At 54.8% G+C, this 17,353-nt stretch overlaps 1 protein-coding gene across 1 annotated transcript; it reads right to left on the minus strand.

Moving 5' to 3' along the window:
* Positions 1–192: 192 nt before the first annotated feature.
* LOC127566551 (transmembrane and coiled-coil domains protein 1-like) lies at positions 193–16,713 on the minus strand. The gene is made up of 6 exons (XM_052008965.1): positions 16,411–16,713; positions 15,263–15,335; positions 14,559–14,698; positions 6,536–7,218; positions 5,778–5,913; positions 193–1,386 (listed from the first exon to the last, which is right to left on the minus strand). The coding sequence occupies exons 1-6, from the start codon at positions 16,711–16,713 to the stop codon at positions 1,078–1,080; spliced, it is 1,644 nt and encodes a 547-aa protein (XP_051864925.1). The 3' UTR covers positions 193–1,077.
* Positions 16,714–17,353: the final 640 nt, after the last annotated feature.

The following is a 17,353-nucleotide window of genomic DNA, read 5'->3' on the forward strand; positions in this document are numbered from 1 at the left end:
GGGGGGAGGGGAGGAGGAGGAGGGGGGGAGAGGGGAGGGGAGGAGGGGGGGGAGAGGAGGAGGAGGGGGAGGAGAGGAGGGGGGAGAGGGGAGGAGGAGGAGGGGGGGAGAGGGGGGGGAGAGGAGGAGGAGGGGGGGGGAGAGGAGGAGGGGGGGAGAGGAGGAGGAGGAGGGGAGGGGGGGGGGGGGGCCTTCACCTGTGCTGAAGATGGGGTGTCCCACCGATTTATCCATGTGGCAATCCTGGCCTCTTGTCGCATCCATTCCCCCACCCCGCAGTGTAATCCTGTGTCGAGTGCCACAGCCCTCCACCCCAATCCCATTCGAATGCTCCTGGGAGGAGCCTGCCCTGCAGTACCATCGTGGCTGGTGAACCCCAGACCACCTTGGTTTAGCTCATTGTGATGGAGGGTCCTGTTTCTCCCCCTGCAGCTGCTGCTTGACCTGCTGAGTATTTCCGACGTCTCCTGATCCCACCTCAGGTTTTCCAGCAGATGCAGTATCATTGGATACGTTGTGACCCAGTCCCCCTCCCAGACTGACTGAGTGATTGCGGAGGGCGGTGGGGAGGTAAAGAAGACTGGAACATCTACAAGCTCTCCCAAAGTGTGTGCCCCCCCCCCACTGCTCTGAACCACATTGAGTGCGCTCCGCCCTGTGCCGGAAGAAGTCAAGAAAACCTTTTATTAACAAAAATAATTCTGTGGTTGCTGCAGCTTTTGTCAGATCGCTCCTTGTTCGGAGCCGCCCAACGTCAGTTTGACAGAGTTCTGTCAGTGGTCCCGCAGAATGCCCCCCGTCTCCCGGGCAGCTGGGTGGTGAGAGAGAGTGCAGGGAAGGAGCCTCACCAAGTGGGGAAGGGGCTGACACCCCCCCCCCCCAAGCAGCTGTGAGCCTCCCACTCCTGCCCACTCGAGCAAGACAAGGCGAGGGACCCTGGTTCTCACCTGGGCGAGAGCATCTCTTCCCCCAGCTTCCCACTCCACCACTACCCTCCCTGCTTGGATCAGCTGCCATCTCGCCCGTGTCCGGGTGAGAGCTCGTGACATTCTTCCCCCCCACACTTGGGGGTGTCCCTCAAGGCCAACGATGGAGGAGTGTGCTGGCAGGCGGAAGGCTGAAGGAGTCCCAGTTGTGCCAGACCCAGAGCAGCAGCAGGGCCAGGGTGCAGGTGGTGACGGTCCGCGCTCGGGTGCGTATGAAGGGGAGCACCAGGGCGGACAGGGTGGACATCAGCATCAGGACCACGGCAAAGACCATCAGCAGCAGGTTCATGGACTTGCCCAGAAGCTCACGGGTGCTGCGGCTGTCCAGCCCCTCGCCCTGGGACACCTGTTGGAGCTGCTCCAGCCGCTGCAACTTGCTCTGGAAGCTCTCCAGCACCTCCTGGGGAAGACAGAGAGCCATTGACGCTGACGCTTCAACCTCAGACCCCCATCCCATCCCTCTCTGCATTACTTCTCCAGCCCAACTCGTCCATGCAGTTCCACCTGAGCTTGGCCCATAGCCCTCGACACCTTTCCCATCCACGGACCTGTCCAAATATTGTAGCCACCCCCTCTGGCAGCTCATTCCATCCAAATATTGTACCTACCTCAACCACCTCGTTCCACATAGCCACCACCTTCTGCGTGAACAAGTTGCTCACTAGTTTTACATTCCCCTACCCTGGGAGAAAACTGACCGTTAGCCTTATCTCAGCGCCTGGTGCTCGCGTAGACCTCTTTAAGGTCACTCCTGCACTCGCAGGAAGACAGTCCCGGTCTCTTGCAACTCAAGCCCTCCAGTCCTGGTAGCATCCTGATGAATCTTTTCTGCACCCTTTAACGCCATCCTTCCTGTAAGCTGGGTGACCAGAACTGCACACAGTGCTCCAAGTGTGGTGTTGCCAACATTTGTAACATGACGTCCCAACTGACCGATGTAGGCCAAACGTGCTAAACACCTTCCTTCTTCACCGTCCCGTCTACCCATCTTGCACTTTCAGGGAACTGAGCACTTGTATCCTTGGATCTGCAACACTCTCCAGAGCCCTGCCATTTACTGTACAAAGTCCTGCCCTGGTTTAACTTGCCAAAATGGAACACTTGGTTTTCATTCAGTTCCACCTGCCGTTCTTTGGCCCACTTGCCCAGTTGATCTGGACCGTCCTGTAATTTCAGATAACCCTCGTCACCGTCCACCGCACCAACAGTTCTGGTGTCATCCACAAACTAACCGTGCCACCTACGTTCTCATCCAAACCGTTAATACAGAGGACAGACAACAGTAGAGCCAGCCCCGACCCCTGGGGCACGCCACTGGTCACCAGCCTCCAGTCTGAGAAACAACCCTCCACAACCACCCTCTGACTCCTACCACCAGGCCAATTGTGTGTCCAGTTGGCTGGCTCACCCAGGCTCCCATGGGATCTACCCTAAACCAGTCTACCATGCGGGACCTTGTCAAAGGCCTTGCATGCAGAACTCCACACAAATATCCCCTGAACATTTGCCACATTTCATCTGTACTTTTCCCTGAGAACCTCTGTTCCCAATTTAAGCTTCCAATTTCCTGCCTGAGAGCCTCATAATTCCACCTACGCCAATTAAATGCTTTTCTAACTTGTCTATTCCTCTCTCTCTCCAATGCTAGTGTAAAGGAGATAGAATTATGATCACTATCTCCAAAATGCTCTCCCACTGAGAGATCTGACACCTGACCAGGTTCATTTCCCAATAACAAATCAAGTACAGTCTCTCCTCTTGTAGGCTTATCTACATATTGTGTCAAGAAACCTTCCTGTACACACTTAACAAACTCCACCCCATCTAAACCCCTTGCTCTAGGGAGATGCCAATCGATTATTTGGAAAATTAAAATCTCCCATCACAACAACTGTTATCATCACACCTTTCCAGGATCTGTTTCCCTATCTGCTCCTCAATATCCCTGTTCCTATTGGGCGGCCTATAAAAAAACACCCAGTAAAGTTATCGATCCCTTCCTGTTCCGAACCTCCACCCACAGAGACTCTGTAGACAGTCCCTCCATGATGTCCACCTTTTCTGCAGCCGTGACGCTATCTCTGATCAACAGTGCCACGCCCCCACTTTTGCCTCCCTCCCTATCTTTTCTGAAACATCTAAAACCCGGCACTTGAAGTAACCACTCCTGTCCCTGAGCCATCCAAGTCTCTGTAATGGCCACCACATCGTAGCTCCAAGTACTGATCCAAGCTCTGAGCTCATCTGCTTTGTTCATAATACTCCTTTCATTAAAATAGACACATCTCAAACTGTCAGTCCGAGCGCGTCCCTTCTCTATCACCTGCCTTTCCTCCCTCTCGCACTGTCTACAAGCTTTCTCTATTTGAGAGCCAAACGCCTCTTCCCCAGTCTCTTCAGTTCGGTTCCCACCCCCTAACAATCCTAGTTTAAACTCTCCCCAGTAGCCTTAGCAAACCTTCCCGCCAGGATATTGGTCCCCCTGGGATTCAAGTGTAACCTGTCCTCTTTGTACAGGTCACACCTGTTCCAAAAGAGGTCCCAATGATCCAGAAATCTGAATCCCTGCTCCCACTCCAATCCCTCAACCACGCATTTATCCTGCACCTCATTCTATTCCTATACTCACTGTCGCATGGCACAGGCAGTAATCCCGAGATTACTACTCATGAGGTCCTTCTGCCTAGCTCCCTAAACTCACCTTTCAGGACCTCATCCCTCTTCCTACCTATGTCATCAGTACCAACAGGTACCACCACTGCTGGCTGCTTTCCCTCCCACTCAGGAATGCTGTGGACCTGATCAGAGACATCCCGGACCCTGGCACCTGGGAGGCAATATACCATTCAGGATTCTCGCTCTTGTCCACAGAACCTGTTCCCCTCACTATTGAGTCCCCTTTCACTACTGCCCTCCTCTTCTCCCTTCCCTTCTGAGCAGCAGGACCAGTCCCAGTGCCAGAGACCTGGCTACCGCCGCTTGATCCCTGTAGGTCATCCCCCTCAACAGCATCCAAAGCAGAATAACCTGTTACTGAGGGGAACAGCCTCCGGGGTCCTCTGCACTGCCTGTTCCCTTTCTCTCCCTTGACAGTCACCCATCTGCCTCCTGGACCCGAGAAGTACCTGCTCTAAGGGGGGTGACTGGCTCCCGATGCACAGCATCTACATAACTCTCTCCCTCCCTGATGCTTCGCAGTGTTTGAAGCTGCAACTCCAGCTCATCGATTCTGAGCCGAAGTTCCTCCAGCCTCAAGCACTTACTGCAGATGTGGTCACCGTGCATCCCAGCAGGGTCCACCAGCTCCCACATCAAGCAGCTGCAGCACATCGCCTTGCCCTCCATCTCAACTAGTTCTTTCTTACCTAGTTGTAGTCTACTTAAAAATTATAACGACGACAGTAAACCTTACTGCACATGCTCACAGATTTCTGTATCTTCCGCCCGACAGGAGATGGGACAAGAGAGAATGACTGGGGTGATCAGTGCGGGGACCTCTGTTTGAGATATACAGTGTGTGTGTGTGTTTGCAGAAACTGTAGTTGACTGATGAGTCAGTCTGCAGACAGCACAAAAATTGGCGGAATTGTGGACAGTGAGGGAGGTTGTCAAAGGGTTCAGTGGGATATGGATCAGTTGGAAATGTGGGCAGAGAAGTGGCAGGGGGACTGAGTGTTGCTATATGGAGGTAGTGATTAGGGTTGTGCCGGTTGGTTCAAGAACCAAGTGGTGTTCCTGAACCTGGTGGTGTGGGGACTTCAGGCTTCTGTACCTCCTGCCCGATGGGAGCTGCGAAAAAATGGCACGGCCCGGATGGTGGGGATCTTTGATGGTGGATGTTGCCTTCTCGAGGCAGCACCTCCTGTAGATACTCCCGATGGTGGGGAGGGATGTGCCCGTGATGTATTGGGCAGAGTCCACTACTCTCTGCAGCTTCTTACGTTCCTGCGCATTCAAATTGCCGTCCCAGACCGTGATGCAAAGTGTAGAGAAAGCCCAAAAGCAGGTACCACCGGGCTCAAGGACAGCTTCTATCCCCTGTTATAAGACGACTGAACAGTCCCCAAGTATGATAAGATGGACTCTTGACCTCACAATCTACCTTGTTATGGCCTTGCACCTTATCGTCTGCCTGCACTGCACTTTCTCTGTAACCGTAACACTTTATTCTGCATTCTGTTATTGTTTTCCCTTGTTCTACCTCAATGCACTGATACGATGAAATGATCTGTGTGGATGGCATGCAAAACAAAGTTTTTCACCGGACCTCGGTAAATGTGACAATAATAAACCAATTTACCAATTTAATCCAGACAAGTGCTACACTTTGGAAGGTCAGTTGTAAGGGGAAAGTGCAGTAAGTGGCAGGGCCCCAAGGAGCATCGATGTGCAGAGGGATCCATGTCCACAGCTCCCTGAAGGTGGTAAAGAAGGCGTACGGCATGGGTTGGGGTATTGAGTATAAAAGTTGGGAAGTCACGTTGCAGCTGTATAAAACTTTGGGCTGTATCTGGAGTATTGTGAGCAGTTCTGGTCACCCTGTTACAGGAGGGATGAGGAGGCTTTGGAGAAGGCACAGAAGAGGTTCACCAGGATGCTGCCTGGATTTTTCTTTGATTTTACCATCTGGATGGACGTGCATGGAATGATGTGTCTGGATGGCAAACCAACATGTGACAGGAATAAACTGGTGTGTCACTGGTCACAGCCCTACCAGCTCCACCACTGAGCTACACCCATCGCGGGGGTCTGACTGCAGGGATACTCCCCTTGTGCCCAGCTCGGACTGACCCAGATATCTCTGCTGCTCTCGTACGATTGGTAGGCGATCTTCTCCTCCAGGCTGGCCAGATCGCTCTTGAGATTGATGACTTCGTTCTGGTGGAGATCCATCAGGTCATTCAACTGAGCCTGCAGCTGGCTGGACCTGGAAACAGAAGGTAAAGTCACCTCAGCTGCACGGAGGAGGTACAGGCCACGTTCAGCGGGGGGGGGGGGGGGGGGGGGGGGGAGCGTCAACTTCAGACTTCTGAGTGAGGATATCGGCAGCTTGTGGAGACCACCTTGGCCCTTCGGCCCACTGAGTCCGTGTTGACCATCGACCGATGCCGTTTCACTCTCCACGCATGCTCCCCCAGACCCTACCCCTCATGCACACCCTCCTCCACCTCCCTCCCCCGCACCCTCACCCCCCCTCCCCCACATCCCCTCTCACACCTTCTCCCCCCTCCCCTCCCACCCCCTCCCCCACATCCCGTCTCACACACCTTCACCCCCCTCCCCCCCACACACCCTCACCCCCTCCCCTCCCACACCCTCACCCCCTCCCTCCCCCACACCCCCTCTCGCACACCTTCTCCCCCTCCCTCCCCCACACCCCCTCCCCTCCCACCCCCTCCCTCCCTCTCTCCCCCACACCCTCACCCCTCCCCCACATCCCGTCTCACACACCTTCACCCCCCTCCCTCCCACACACCCTCACCCCCTCCCTCCCCCACACCCTCAGCCCCACCAGCAGGGGGACAGCCCCACCGTACGGGGGACATTACCTGCGCCACTCCTCCCGCAGCAGCTCCTTCAGGTCGGCGAAGTCCTGCCTGCAGCGGCCGGCCACGCCCTGGAGGCCGAGCTCCAGGCCCAGCTGCCCCTCCCTCACCTCGGTCAGCTCCTCCAGCACCGTGAGGTAGCTGAGGGGCCGGCCCTCGGAGCTGCCGCTGGAGTGGGCCAGCGGGCCGCCGGAGTCGTCACTGGCCGGGCCTGGGGCCGGGGCCTGGTCCCGGTCCTCCGGGGTAGGCCCGAGGGCCTGGTAATCCGGGGTAGGCCCGAGGGCCCGGGCCCGGTCCTCTGGAGTCGGCCCGAGGGCCTGGGCCTGAAGTAGAGCGATGTGGCGGTCCAGCTCGGCCTGCCTGCGGATGCACTGCTCCAGCCGGGCCTGCAGCCGGCCCACAGCCGAGCGCAGGTGCCGGTCCTTGTGCTCGAAGGCCCGCTGGAGGCGCGGGGCCCTGGCGGCGTCGGCGGCTGCCACCAGCCGCAGGTAGAGCGCCGCATTGGCCTGGCGCTCCGACAGCCGCACCCGCAGCTGCTCCGACAGCTGCGGCACCTTCCGCCCCAGCACCGAGCGCTCGGCCTGCAGGCGAAGCAGCAGGCCCGGCTCCTCCAGCGGGGACTGTTCACCCACCGCCTGGCTGGGGGAGGGCAGGGCGGCGGGGTCGGCCAGCTCGGGGGGCGGCGGCTGGCGGGGTGGGGTGTGAGGGGGGAGGGGGGGGAGAGAAAGGGAGAGAATTACAACAGTTCTGCTCCAAGGCCCGTTTCTCCCACTCCCACCCAGCCGGTCCCAGCTCGAGTTTGATCCCTGAACCCGGGGGCGTGGGTGGATCTGGTAAAACACCGGCCAGTCTCTGGTGACCCGGCGGACCCGGACCCCCACGGGTGATCCGACTCCAGCCCAGACCTTCCCCCTCTGTCCCTCGCCCGTCACCACACAACTCTGACGGGGGTTCGAGCCCGGCGGGGACTCCCCCCGGGTTGAACCACCAGGCCCCACTGCACAGACGATCCCTGGAATTTCGATGGTTAATGGGCTGTTTGATCCCAGTTTTCCTGTGGCCTGGAGAAGTGTTGGAGAGGTCCTTCCCACAGAGGTGGGGGGAGGGGAGAGAAACGTGCCTCCCTCGCATGGGAATCAGGGCTGTCCTGCTTCCCAGTCCGGGGCTCAGCAAACCAGGCTCCAGAAGGGCTGAATGGCCTCCTGCTCCTGTCCCCTGTGCGCGAGGGCAGAGAGCTGCTGGTTGTAGGGCAAGGAGGTTGCCTCGGTGCCATCCCCGTGATGGCTGTTGCTGGTGGCCGCCCTCGCCCAGCCCATCGCAAACAGCACAGTACAGGCCCTTCGGCCCACAATGTTGAGCTGACATTTTACCCTGCTCTGAGATCTATCTAACCCTTCCCTCCCACATAGCCCCCCCATTTCTCTATCATTCATGTGTCTATCTAAGAGTCTCTTAAATGTCCCGAATGTATCTGCCCCCACCACCCCTGCCGGCAGTGCGTTCCACGCACCCACCACTCTCCGTGTAAAAAACTTACCCCTGACATCCCCCTTATACCTTCCTCCAATCACCTTAACATTATGTCCCCTCGTGTTAGCCATTGTCACCCTGGGAAAAAGTCTCTGACTGTCCACTCGATCTCTGCCTCTTATCATCTTGTACACCTCTATCAACTCACCTCTCATCCTCCTCCTCTCCAAAGAGAAAAGCCCTAGCTCGCTCAACCTATCCTCATAAGACATGCTCTCCAATCCAGGCAGCATCCTGGTAAATCTCCTCTGCACCCTCTCTAAAGCTTCCACATCCTTCCTATAACGGGGCAACCAGAACTGAACACAATACTCCAAGTGTGGTCTGACCAGAGCTCTATAGAGCTGCAACATCACCTCACGGCTCTTGAACTCAATACCCCGACTAATGAAGGCCAACGCTCCATACGCCTTCTTCACAACCCCATCGACCTGCGCAGCAACCTTGAGGCATCTATGGACGTGGACCCCAAGATCCCTCTGTTCCTCCACACTGCTAAGAGCGAAAACTAGCCTGCCCCCTCCAGGGACTCCCTGCATACCGCTGCCCCTCCCTTTCCCAGCTCCCAAGTGTCGCAAACCCCCAACACCGACCGTTTCTCTCCCTCTCCACAGATGCTGACTCACTTCCCAGCGTTTTTGTGACTTTTCACAAGTTGAGCCCACAGCGAAGAAAAAATTGCCAATTCCCCTTCCCCGTGGAAAGCATCCTATCCGGATGCATCCCAGCTTGGTACGGCAACTGCTGTGCCTGGGACCGCAAGAAACTGCAGGGAGTTGTGGATGCAACATGGAAACCAGCCTCCCCGCCACGGACTAAAGCAGCCAGCATAAAGACCCCACCCACCCCGGACTTTCTCTCTTCTCCCCCCTCCCATTGGGCAGAAGATACAAAAGCCTGAAAGCACGTACCACCAGGCTCAAGGACAGCTTCTATCCCACTGTTATAAGACCATTGAACAGTCCCCTAGTACGATAGGATGGACTCTCGACCTCACAGTCTACCTCGTATGGCCTTGCACCTTATTGTCTGCCTGCACTGCACTTTCTCTGTAACTGTAACACTTTATTCTGCATTCTGTATTTGCTTTTCCCTTGTACTACCTCGATGCACTGATGTGATGAAATGATCTGTATGGATGGCTAGCAGAACAAAGTCTTTCACACAGATAAGTGTGAATTTGAAGGCGGAATACAAGGTTAATGGCAGGACTCTTAGCAGTGTGGAGGAACAGAGGGATCTTGGGGTCAAGTCCATAGATGCCTCAAGGTTGCTGCGCAGGTCGATAGGGTTGTTAAGAAGGCATATGGTGTGTTGGCCTTCATTAGTCGGGGTATTGAGTTCAAGAGCCATGAGGTGATGTTGCAGCTCTATAGAACTCTGGTCAGACCACACTTGGAGTATTGTGTTCAGTTCAGGTCGCCTCATTATAGGAAGGATGTGGAAGCTTTAGAGAGGGTGCAGAGGAGATTTACCAGGATGTTGCCTGGATTGGAGAGCATGTCTTATGAGGATAGGTTGAGCGAGCTAGGGCTTTTCTCTTTGGAGGGCAGGAGGATGAGAGGTGACTTGATAGATGTGTAAAAGATGATAAGAGGCACAGATCGAGTGGACAGTCAGAGACTTTTTCCCAGGGCGACAATGACTAACATGAAGGGGCATAATTTTAAGGTGATTGGAGGAAGGTATAAGGGGGATGTCAGGGGTAAGTTTTATTACACAGAGACTGGTGGGTGCGTGGAACGCACTGCCGGCAGAGGTTGTGGGGGCAGATACATGAGGGACATTCAAGAGACTCTTAGATAGACACATGAATGATAGAGAAATGGAGGGCTATGCGGGAGGGAAAGGTTAGATGGATTCTCTCCCTTTCTCTCTCCCTCTCTCTCCCTCCCCCCCATCTTCTCTTCCTCAACCCTCTCTCTCTCTCCCCGCCACCCCTCTTCCTCTCCCCCCCACCCCCTCTCTCTCCTGTGTACTGTGCTGTAGAGTTTTTTTTTAAATCAGGGTACCATGGGATGAGAGGTCCTCAGGGTCCAGAGCAACACTGGGGGTAGAAGGCAAGAGGCTGTGTTGCTGTGTGAAAGCAGCATCTCTGCTGCGGTTGTCAAGATCCATAAACAGGAAGAGGTTTGGCCCCAGAGCTCGTGTGTCTGCAACCTTCCCGTGTCGAGGTCATACGTCAAACGTTCAAGTCGCACAGTCGAACCCTCATCTGCCCCCGACCTCCCACAGCGTCCTCTTCACCCAGTCCCACACCACCAATGTCCTAGGTTGGGCTCACCACTGACCAGATGCCCCCCTACTGGACCCAGACACACCCCTGGCTACAAGGAGCAGGTCAGAGACTGGGGATCTGGCGATGGGCTGGAAATGCCCCCAGGGATCTCCCCTTCAGACTCCGTGGGAAGAAGTTCTGGCACACCTCCTGAGAGACTGGCCCCCAATCTTGTAACAACGTCCCCCAAACTGGTTTAGAGAGCATGCATTATGAGGAGAGACTAAGGGGTTAGGGCTTTACTCTTTGGAGAGAAGGAGAATGAGAGGAGACATGATAGAGGTGTACAAAATATTAAGAGGAATAGATAGAGTGGACAGCCAGCGCCTCTTTCCCAGGGCACCAATGCGCAATACAAGAGGGCATGGCTTTAAAGTAATGGGTGGGAAGTTCAAGGGAGATATCAGAGGAAGGTTTTTTACCCAGAGAGTGGTTGGGGCGTGGAATGCACTGCCTGGGGCGGTGGTGGAGGCAGGTACATTGGTCAAATTCAAGGGATTGCTAGATAAGCATATGGAGGAATTTAAAATAGAGGGATATGTGGGAGGAAGGGGTTAGATAGTCTCAGGCGAGGTTTAAAGGTCGGCACAACATTGTGGGCTGAAGGGCCTGTATTGTGCTGTACTGTTCTATGTTCTATGTCCCCTTGTTTGTGACTTTGCCCCACGAGTGGAGACGTCTCAACATCTACCCTGTCATCGAGTCACACAGCACGGGAACAGGCCCTTCGGCCAGACTGGTCCGCGCCGACCACACCATCCTCCCTGCTTGTCCCAGTTGCCTGCATTCGGCCCATCCTCTCCTAGCCCCTCCCCTCCATGCACCTATCCAAATGCCTCTCACATGTTGCAATTGTACTCACCACGGCCACCCCCCCACCCCCCGCCAGCAGCCCGTTCCAGGTACTCACCGCCCTCAAGAATTTACCTCTCGGGCCTCTTTTAAATCTCTCCCCTAGTATCTTGTATCTGTGCCCTCTGGTTTTGGATTCCCCAACCCTGGGGAAAAGATTATGACCGTCTACCTTATCCGTACCCCTCATGGTTTTATAACCTTCTATGAGGTCACCCCTCATTCTCCTACACTCCAGCGTGGCCAACCTCTCCCTATAAGTCAGGCCCTCCAGTTCGGGCAGCATCCTCGTAAATCTCTTCTGCAGTTTGACAATGTCTTTCCTACAACGGGGTGGCCAACACCGTGCACGGTACTCCAAATGCGGCCTCACCCACCACTTGTACAACTGCAACATAATGTCCCAACTCCCATACTCGATGCCCTGACTGGAGAAGGCCAGCGTGCCAAACGCCTTCTTCAGCACCCTGTCTACTTGCGCGGCCACTTTCAGCGAACTGTGCACTTCTACTGCCAGCTCCCTCTGTTCCACAACACTCGTCAGTGCTCTGCCATTCACTGTATAGGTCTTACCCTGGTTTGACTGTCCAAAGTGCATCACCTCACACTTAGCTAAGTTGACATCCATTTGCCATTCCTCAGCCCATCTCTCCAACTGATCAAAATCTCTTTACCATTCATTGTAACCTGCTTCACTATCAACAAGACCCCCTAATTTAGTGTCATCAGCAAATATGCTAAATCGTGCCAGGTATTGGTATTGGTTTATTATTGTCACTTGTACCAACGTCCAGTGAAAAACTTGTCTTGCAAACCGATCGTACAGGTCAATTCATTACACAGTGCAGTTACATTGAGTTAGTACAGAGTGCATTGATGTAGTACAGGTAAAAACAATAACAGTACAGAGTAAAGTGTCACAGCTACAGAGAAAGTGAAGTGCAATGAGGTGCAAGGTCACAACAAGGTAGATCGTGAGGTCACAGTCCATCTCATTGTATAAGGGATAAGTAGTCTTATCACAGTGGGGTAGAAGCTGTCCTTGAGCCTGGTGGTACGTGCCCTCAGGCTCCTGTATCTTCTACCCGATGGAAGAAGAGAGAAGAGAGAATGTCCCGGGTGGGTGGGGTCTTTGATTATGCTGGCTGCTTCACCAAGGCAGCGAGAGGTAAAGACAGAGTCCAAGGAGGGGAGGCTGGTGTCCGTGATGCGCTGGGCTGTGTCTACAACTCTCTGCAGTTTCTTGCATCCTGGGCAGAGCAGTTGCCGTACCAAGCCGTGATACATCCAGATAGGATGCTTTCTATGGTGCATCGATAGTAGTTGGTGAGAGTCAAAGGGGACAAACCAAATTTCTTCAGCCTCTGAGGAAGTAGAGGCGTTGGTGAGCTTTCTTACATTCATATCCAAATCATTTACACAAATAATGATAACAGAGGTCTCAACACTGACCCCTGGGGCACCCAACTAGTCACAGGCCTCTCGGAGAATTGACCTTCAACCATCACCCTCTGCTTCCTGTCATCAAGCCAATTCTGAATCCACCTCGCTAGCTCCCCGAATCCCATGGACCTAACTTTACAGATCAGTCTGCCGTGCAGGACCTTGTCAAAGGCCTTACTGAAGTCCATATAGACAACATCCATAACAATGAGTCCCGAGTACAGGAAGGAGATAGAGAGCTTAGTGGAACGGTGTCATGACAACAACCTTTCCCTCAATATCAGCAAAACAAAAGAGCTGGTCATTGACTTCAGGAAAGGGGGCGGTGTACATGCACCTGTCTACATCAATGGTGCTGAGGTCGAGAGGGTTGAGAGCTTCAAGTTCCTGGGAGTGAACATCACCAATAGCTTGCCCTGGTCCAACCATGTAGATGCCACGGCCAAGAAAGCTCACCAGCGCCTCTACGTCCTCAGGAGGCTAAAGAAATTTGGCATGTCCCCTTTGACCCTCACCAATTTTTATTGATGGATCACAGCTTGGCATGGCAACTGCTCTGCCCAGGATCACAAAAAACTGCAGAGAGTTGTGGACACAGCCCAGCGCGTCACGGAAACCAGCCACCCCCCTCTGTGGACTCTCATTCTGCTGGCTGCTTCACCAAGGCAGCGAGAGGTACAGACAAAGACCCCACCCACCCGGATCATCCTCTCTTCTCTCCTCTCCAATCAGGTAGAAGATACAGGAGCCTGAGGGCACGGACCACCAGGCTTAAGGACAACTTCGATCCCACAGTGATAAGACTATTGAATGGTTCCCTTATACAATGAGGTGGACTCTTGACCTCACGATCTACCTTGTTTGACCTTGCACCTTATTGTCTACCTGCAATGCACTTCCTCTGTAGCTGTGACACTTTACTCTGTATTCTGTTGTTGTTTTTACCCTGTACTACCTCAATGCACTCTGTACTGCATCAACGCACTGTGTAATGAATTGACCTGTACGAACGGTATGCAAGACAAGTTTTTCACTGTACCTCGGTACAAGTGACAATAATAAACCAATACCAATACACTGTCCCATCACACACTCCCAGGGGTCAGACACATGGTGAAGCTCCCTCTGCACTGTCCCAGCACACACTTAAGGACAGCTTCTATCCCACTGTGATAAGACCGTTGAACGGTTCCCTTATACAATGAGATGGACTCTGAGCTCATGATCTGCCTTATTGCGCTGCACTTTCTCTGTAGCTGTGACACTTTACTCTGTACTGTTATTGTTTTTACCTGTACTACCTCAATGCACTCTGTACTAACCCAATGTAACTGCACTGTGTAATGAATTGACCTGTACCATCAGTGCAAGACAAGTTTTTCACTGGACCTCGGTACAAGTGACAATAATAAACCAATGCTAATACTCCGTTATTGCCACTTTAGCATTTCTTTCTGCACTACAACCTTCACACCACCATCTCTTTGCCCGTGTTGTAATTCTTATTACCTAGCACACTCTGTTCACTGTGAGTTTCATGCAAGCACTGAACAGATCTAATTCCAAACACCAAGGAACACAGACCCAGTGGCTCCCAACACTGGGACAACGGACAACCTGGAGGGCCAGCATCTGCGGAGGGAGATGGACAGTCGCCATTTCGAGTCGGCCGTCCGTTTCCCTCCATGGATGATGCCCGACCTGCTGAGTCTTGTCCAGCTTGTTGTGTGTTGCTCCAGATTCCGGATTCGGAAAACCCCAGGAATGAGCCGTGTGAATCATTCGGAGACTGCCTCCAATATCAGCCCATCCTTTCTTCAATTTGGGGGGGGGGGGTGGTAGTGGGGGAGAAACCGTGCACAGTCCTCCAGGAGAGACCTCACTGCCGCCCGGTACAACTGGAGTCTGGATTTCGAAACTCACCCGGATTCTCCAGTCGTGCGTTCTCAGGGTGAAGCCGTGCACCGCGGCACTGGCTGGTTCCAGGGGCTCAGGCGAGTGGCGGGTCAGGGGAAGCGGACGGGGGCAGCGTTGCCGCAGAGCTGCATCGTCGGAGACTTGGGCTGCAGCTCGGCAAGACCTGGGGCTGCGTCACTTCCTCAGCGCTGTGGGACCCAGCCCCCCCGCATCCTGTGGTTAAGCAGAGACCGAGCCCTGGGTCGCTCTGAGCTGTGGTTGCCGGAACCTCAGCGGGACACTGCACAGGGGCATAGAGGAGGGTGTGTGGGGGCAGGGAGTGGGTGCAGGGGGCAGGGAAGGGCACGTAGGGGCGGATGTGGAGAGGGCGAGAGCTCGACTGGGTGGGGGCGGCAGACTGTGTAAGGGAGGGGCCAAGTTGTCTCGCAGCCAGCAATGGGTCTGGGGTGGGGTTGGGGAGGGTTGCTTGGTGAGGGTGCAGATGGGGAGTTGGGTGGGGCTCAGGGCTGGGTTACTGGGTTACCCCTACCCCAACGACCCAGTATTTACCCCTCCATCACCCTCAGAAGCTGCCGACCTCGACCGTCTTCTGCTCCTTGTGGGATCCTGCTGTGCACGGGCTCTTGCCTCTGCCCCCTCCCCCCCAGTGCCAGCACTCAACGTGCCCTGTGGTGGGTGTGGTGGCCTCTCTCTCCTCCTTCCCACCTCACCCCTGCTCTGGGACAGTGGTCGACCAGGCAAGTCCCCTTTGGGCAGGGGGTTCACCCTTGGGTGCAGAGGGCACTGGTGACGGGGAGGAGTGGGAGTGCGGTGGGCAAGAAGCAGAGGGGGTCCTTACGCCCCTCTCCCCACTGGGCAGGGAGCAGTTGAGGGTGCAAGCGAAGTATCTCAAACAGCGACACATCGGAGTACAGGAAGGAGAGAGAGAGAGCTTAGTGGAATGGTGTCATGACAACAACCTTTCCCTTAACGCCAGCAAAACAAAAGAGCTGGTCATTGACTTCAGGAAAGGGGGGCGGTGTACATGCTCCTGTCTACATCAGTGGTGCTGAGGTCGAGAGGGTTGACAGCTTCAAGTTCCTGGGAGTGAACATCACCAACAGCCTGTCCTGGTCAAATCACGTAGATGCCACGGCCAAGAAAGCTCACCAGTGCCTCTACTTCCCCAGGAGGCTGAAGAAATTCTATTTGTCCCCTTTGACTCTCACCAACTTCTATCGATGCACCACAGAAAGCATCCTATCTGGATGTATCCCGGCTTGGTACGGCAACTGCTCTGCCCAGGACTGCAAGAAACTGCAGAGTTGTGGACATAGCCCAGCGCGTCACGGACACCTTGGACTCTGTCTTTACCTCTCGCTGCCTTGGTGAAGCAGCCGGCATAATCAAAGACCCCGCCCACCCGGGTCATTCTCTCTTCTCTCCTCTCCCATCGGGTAGAAGATACAGGAGCCTGAGGGCACGTACCACCAGACTTAAGGACAGCTTCTACCCCACTGTGATAAGACTACTTATCCCTTATACGATGAGATGGACTCTTGACCTCACAATCTACCTTGTGACCTTGCACCTTATTGCACTGCACTTTCTCCGTAGCTGTGACACTTTACTCTGTACTGTTATTGTTTTTACCTGTACTACCTCAATGCACTCTGTACTAACTCAATGTAACTGCACTGTGTAATGAATTGACTACGATCGGTTTGAAAGACAAGTTTTTCACTGTACCTCGGTACAAGTGACAATAATAAACCAATACCAACACCAAGTATCTCCAATTCCCAATTGACCCCAAGCCCAGCTCACCCCCCTCAATCTGACCTCCAAGGCTGGGAGAGACTCCCCTTTGCTCCCTTACCTTCTTGGCTCCCCTCATCTTTGACAGGGTGCTGTAGAGGGAGAAGTGACGGCCGTACTCAGGCTTGGTCTTGGCAGTCCTCTCCTCCCCTTCCGCCGGGTTGTCCTCCTCACCTGACGCCTGGTCTGGGTCGGGCGGCGACTGTAACTTCCCCAGGGTGGACCCTCCCGCGTCCGGCTCCGGCTGCCCGGAGTCGACGGGGGTTTCGGACTCGGGGGGCAATGGCTGGTGGCTGGGTGTCTGGGAGCCCGGATCGCTGATGGTCTCTTTGGATCCTGACTGGGAGAGGTTGGGGCTGGACATCTACTCCACCAGGACCAGTGGGGGAAGAGGCAACATCGGGACAGCCCAGGCAGTTCTCCGACAGGGAGGGTGGCTTCTCCCCTGGGCTTGGCACACTGCTGTCTGCCTCCCCTTCCCCGAATGAGTGCTTCAATCTTTTCACCGGGGTGTTCCTCCTCCTCCTTCAGGAGAAGGCGGCAAGGTGGCACCTCGCCTCCATCGTCCTCTACCGGTGTCTCAGCTCTCCTGTCCAGTCGCAAACTGCAAACAAAATGACCAAGGAAGGCGTTGGGTGGGGTTTCAATGGGGAGGAGGCAGGACCTTAAAAGCCCAAGGTGGACGGGAGGGGGTGAACATTGGATGGGCAGGGACCCAAACAGTCCTTTCAGGTGAGACAGAGATTCACCTGCACCTCCCTTCACATCATCCACTGCATTCGGTGCTCCGAGTGTGGCCTCCGCCACATCGGTGAGATCAAATGCAGACCGGGTGACCATTTCGCAGAATTCCTGCGCTCCGTCCGTAACCGCGACCTGCGTCTCCCCGTTGCCGGCCACTTCAGCTCCCCCTCCCACCCCATCACTGACATGTCAGTCCTCGGCCTCCTGCACTGCCGGGAGAATTCCAAGCGCAAACTGGAGGAACAGCACCTCGTTTTCCG

Source organism: Pristis pectinata, chromosome 43 (genome assembly GCF_009764475.1).
Source record: "Pristis pectinata isolate sPriPec2 chromosome 43, sPriPec2.1.pri, whole genome shotgun sequence".
Classification (NCBI taxonomy): domain Eukaryota; kingdom Metazoa; phylum Chordata; class Chondrichthyes; order Rhinopristiformes; family Pristidae; genus Pristis; species Pristis pectinata.

Coding starts and splice junctions, on each gene's coding strand:
- LOC127566551 (XM_052008965.1), bottom strand. CDS start 16,713: ATGTCCAGCCCCAACCTCTCCCAGTCAGGATCCAAAGAGACCATCAGC. Junction 14,699..15,262: donor ACCACTGTCCCAGAGCAGGG/GTGAGGTGGGAA, acceptor GCCGAGCTGCAG/CCCAAGTCTCCGACGATGCA. Junction 1,387..5,777: donor AGAGCAGCAGAGATATCTGG/GTCAGTCCGAGC, acceptor TGTCTTCCCCAG/GAGGTGCTGGAGAGCTTCCA.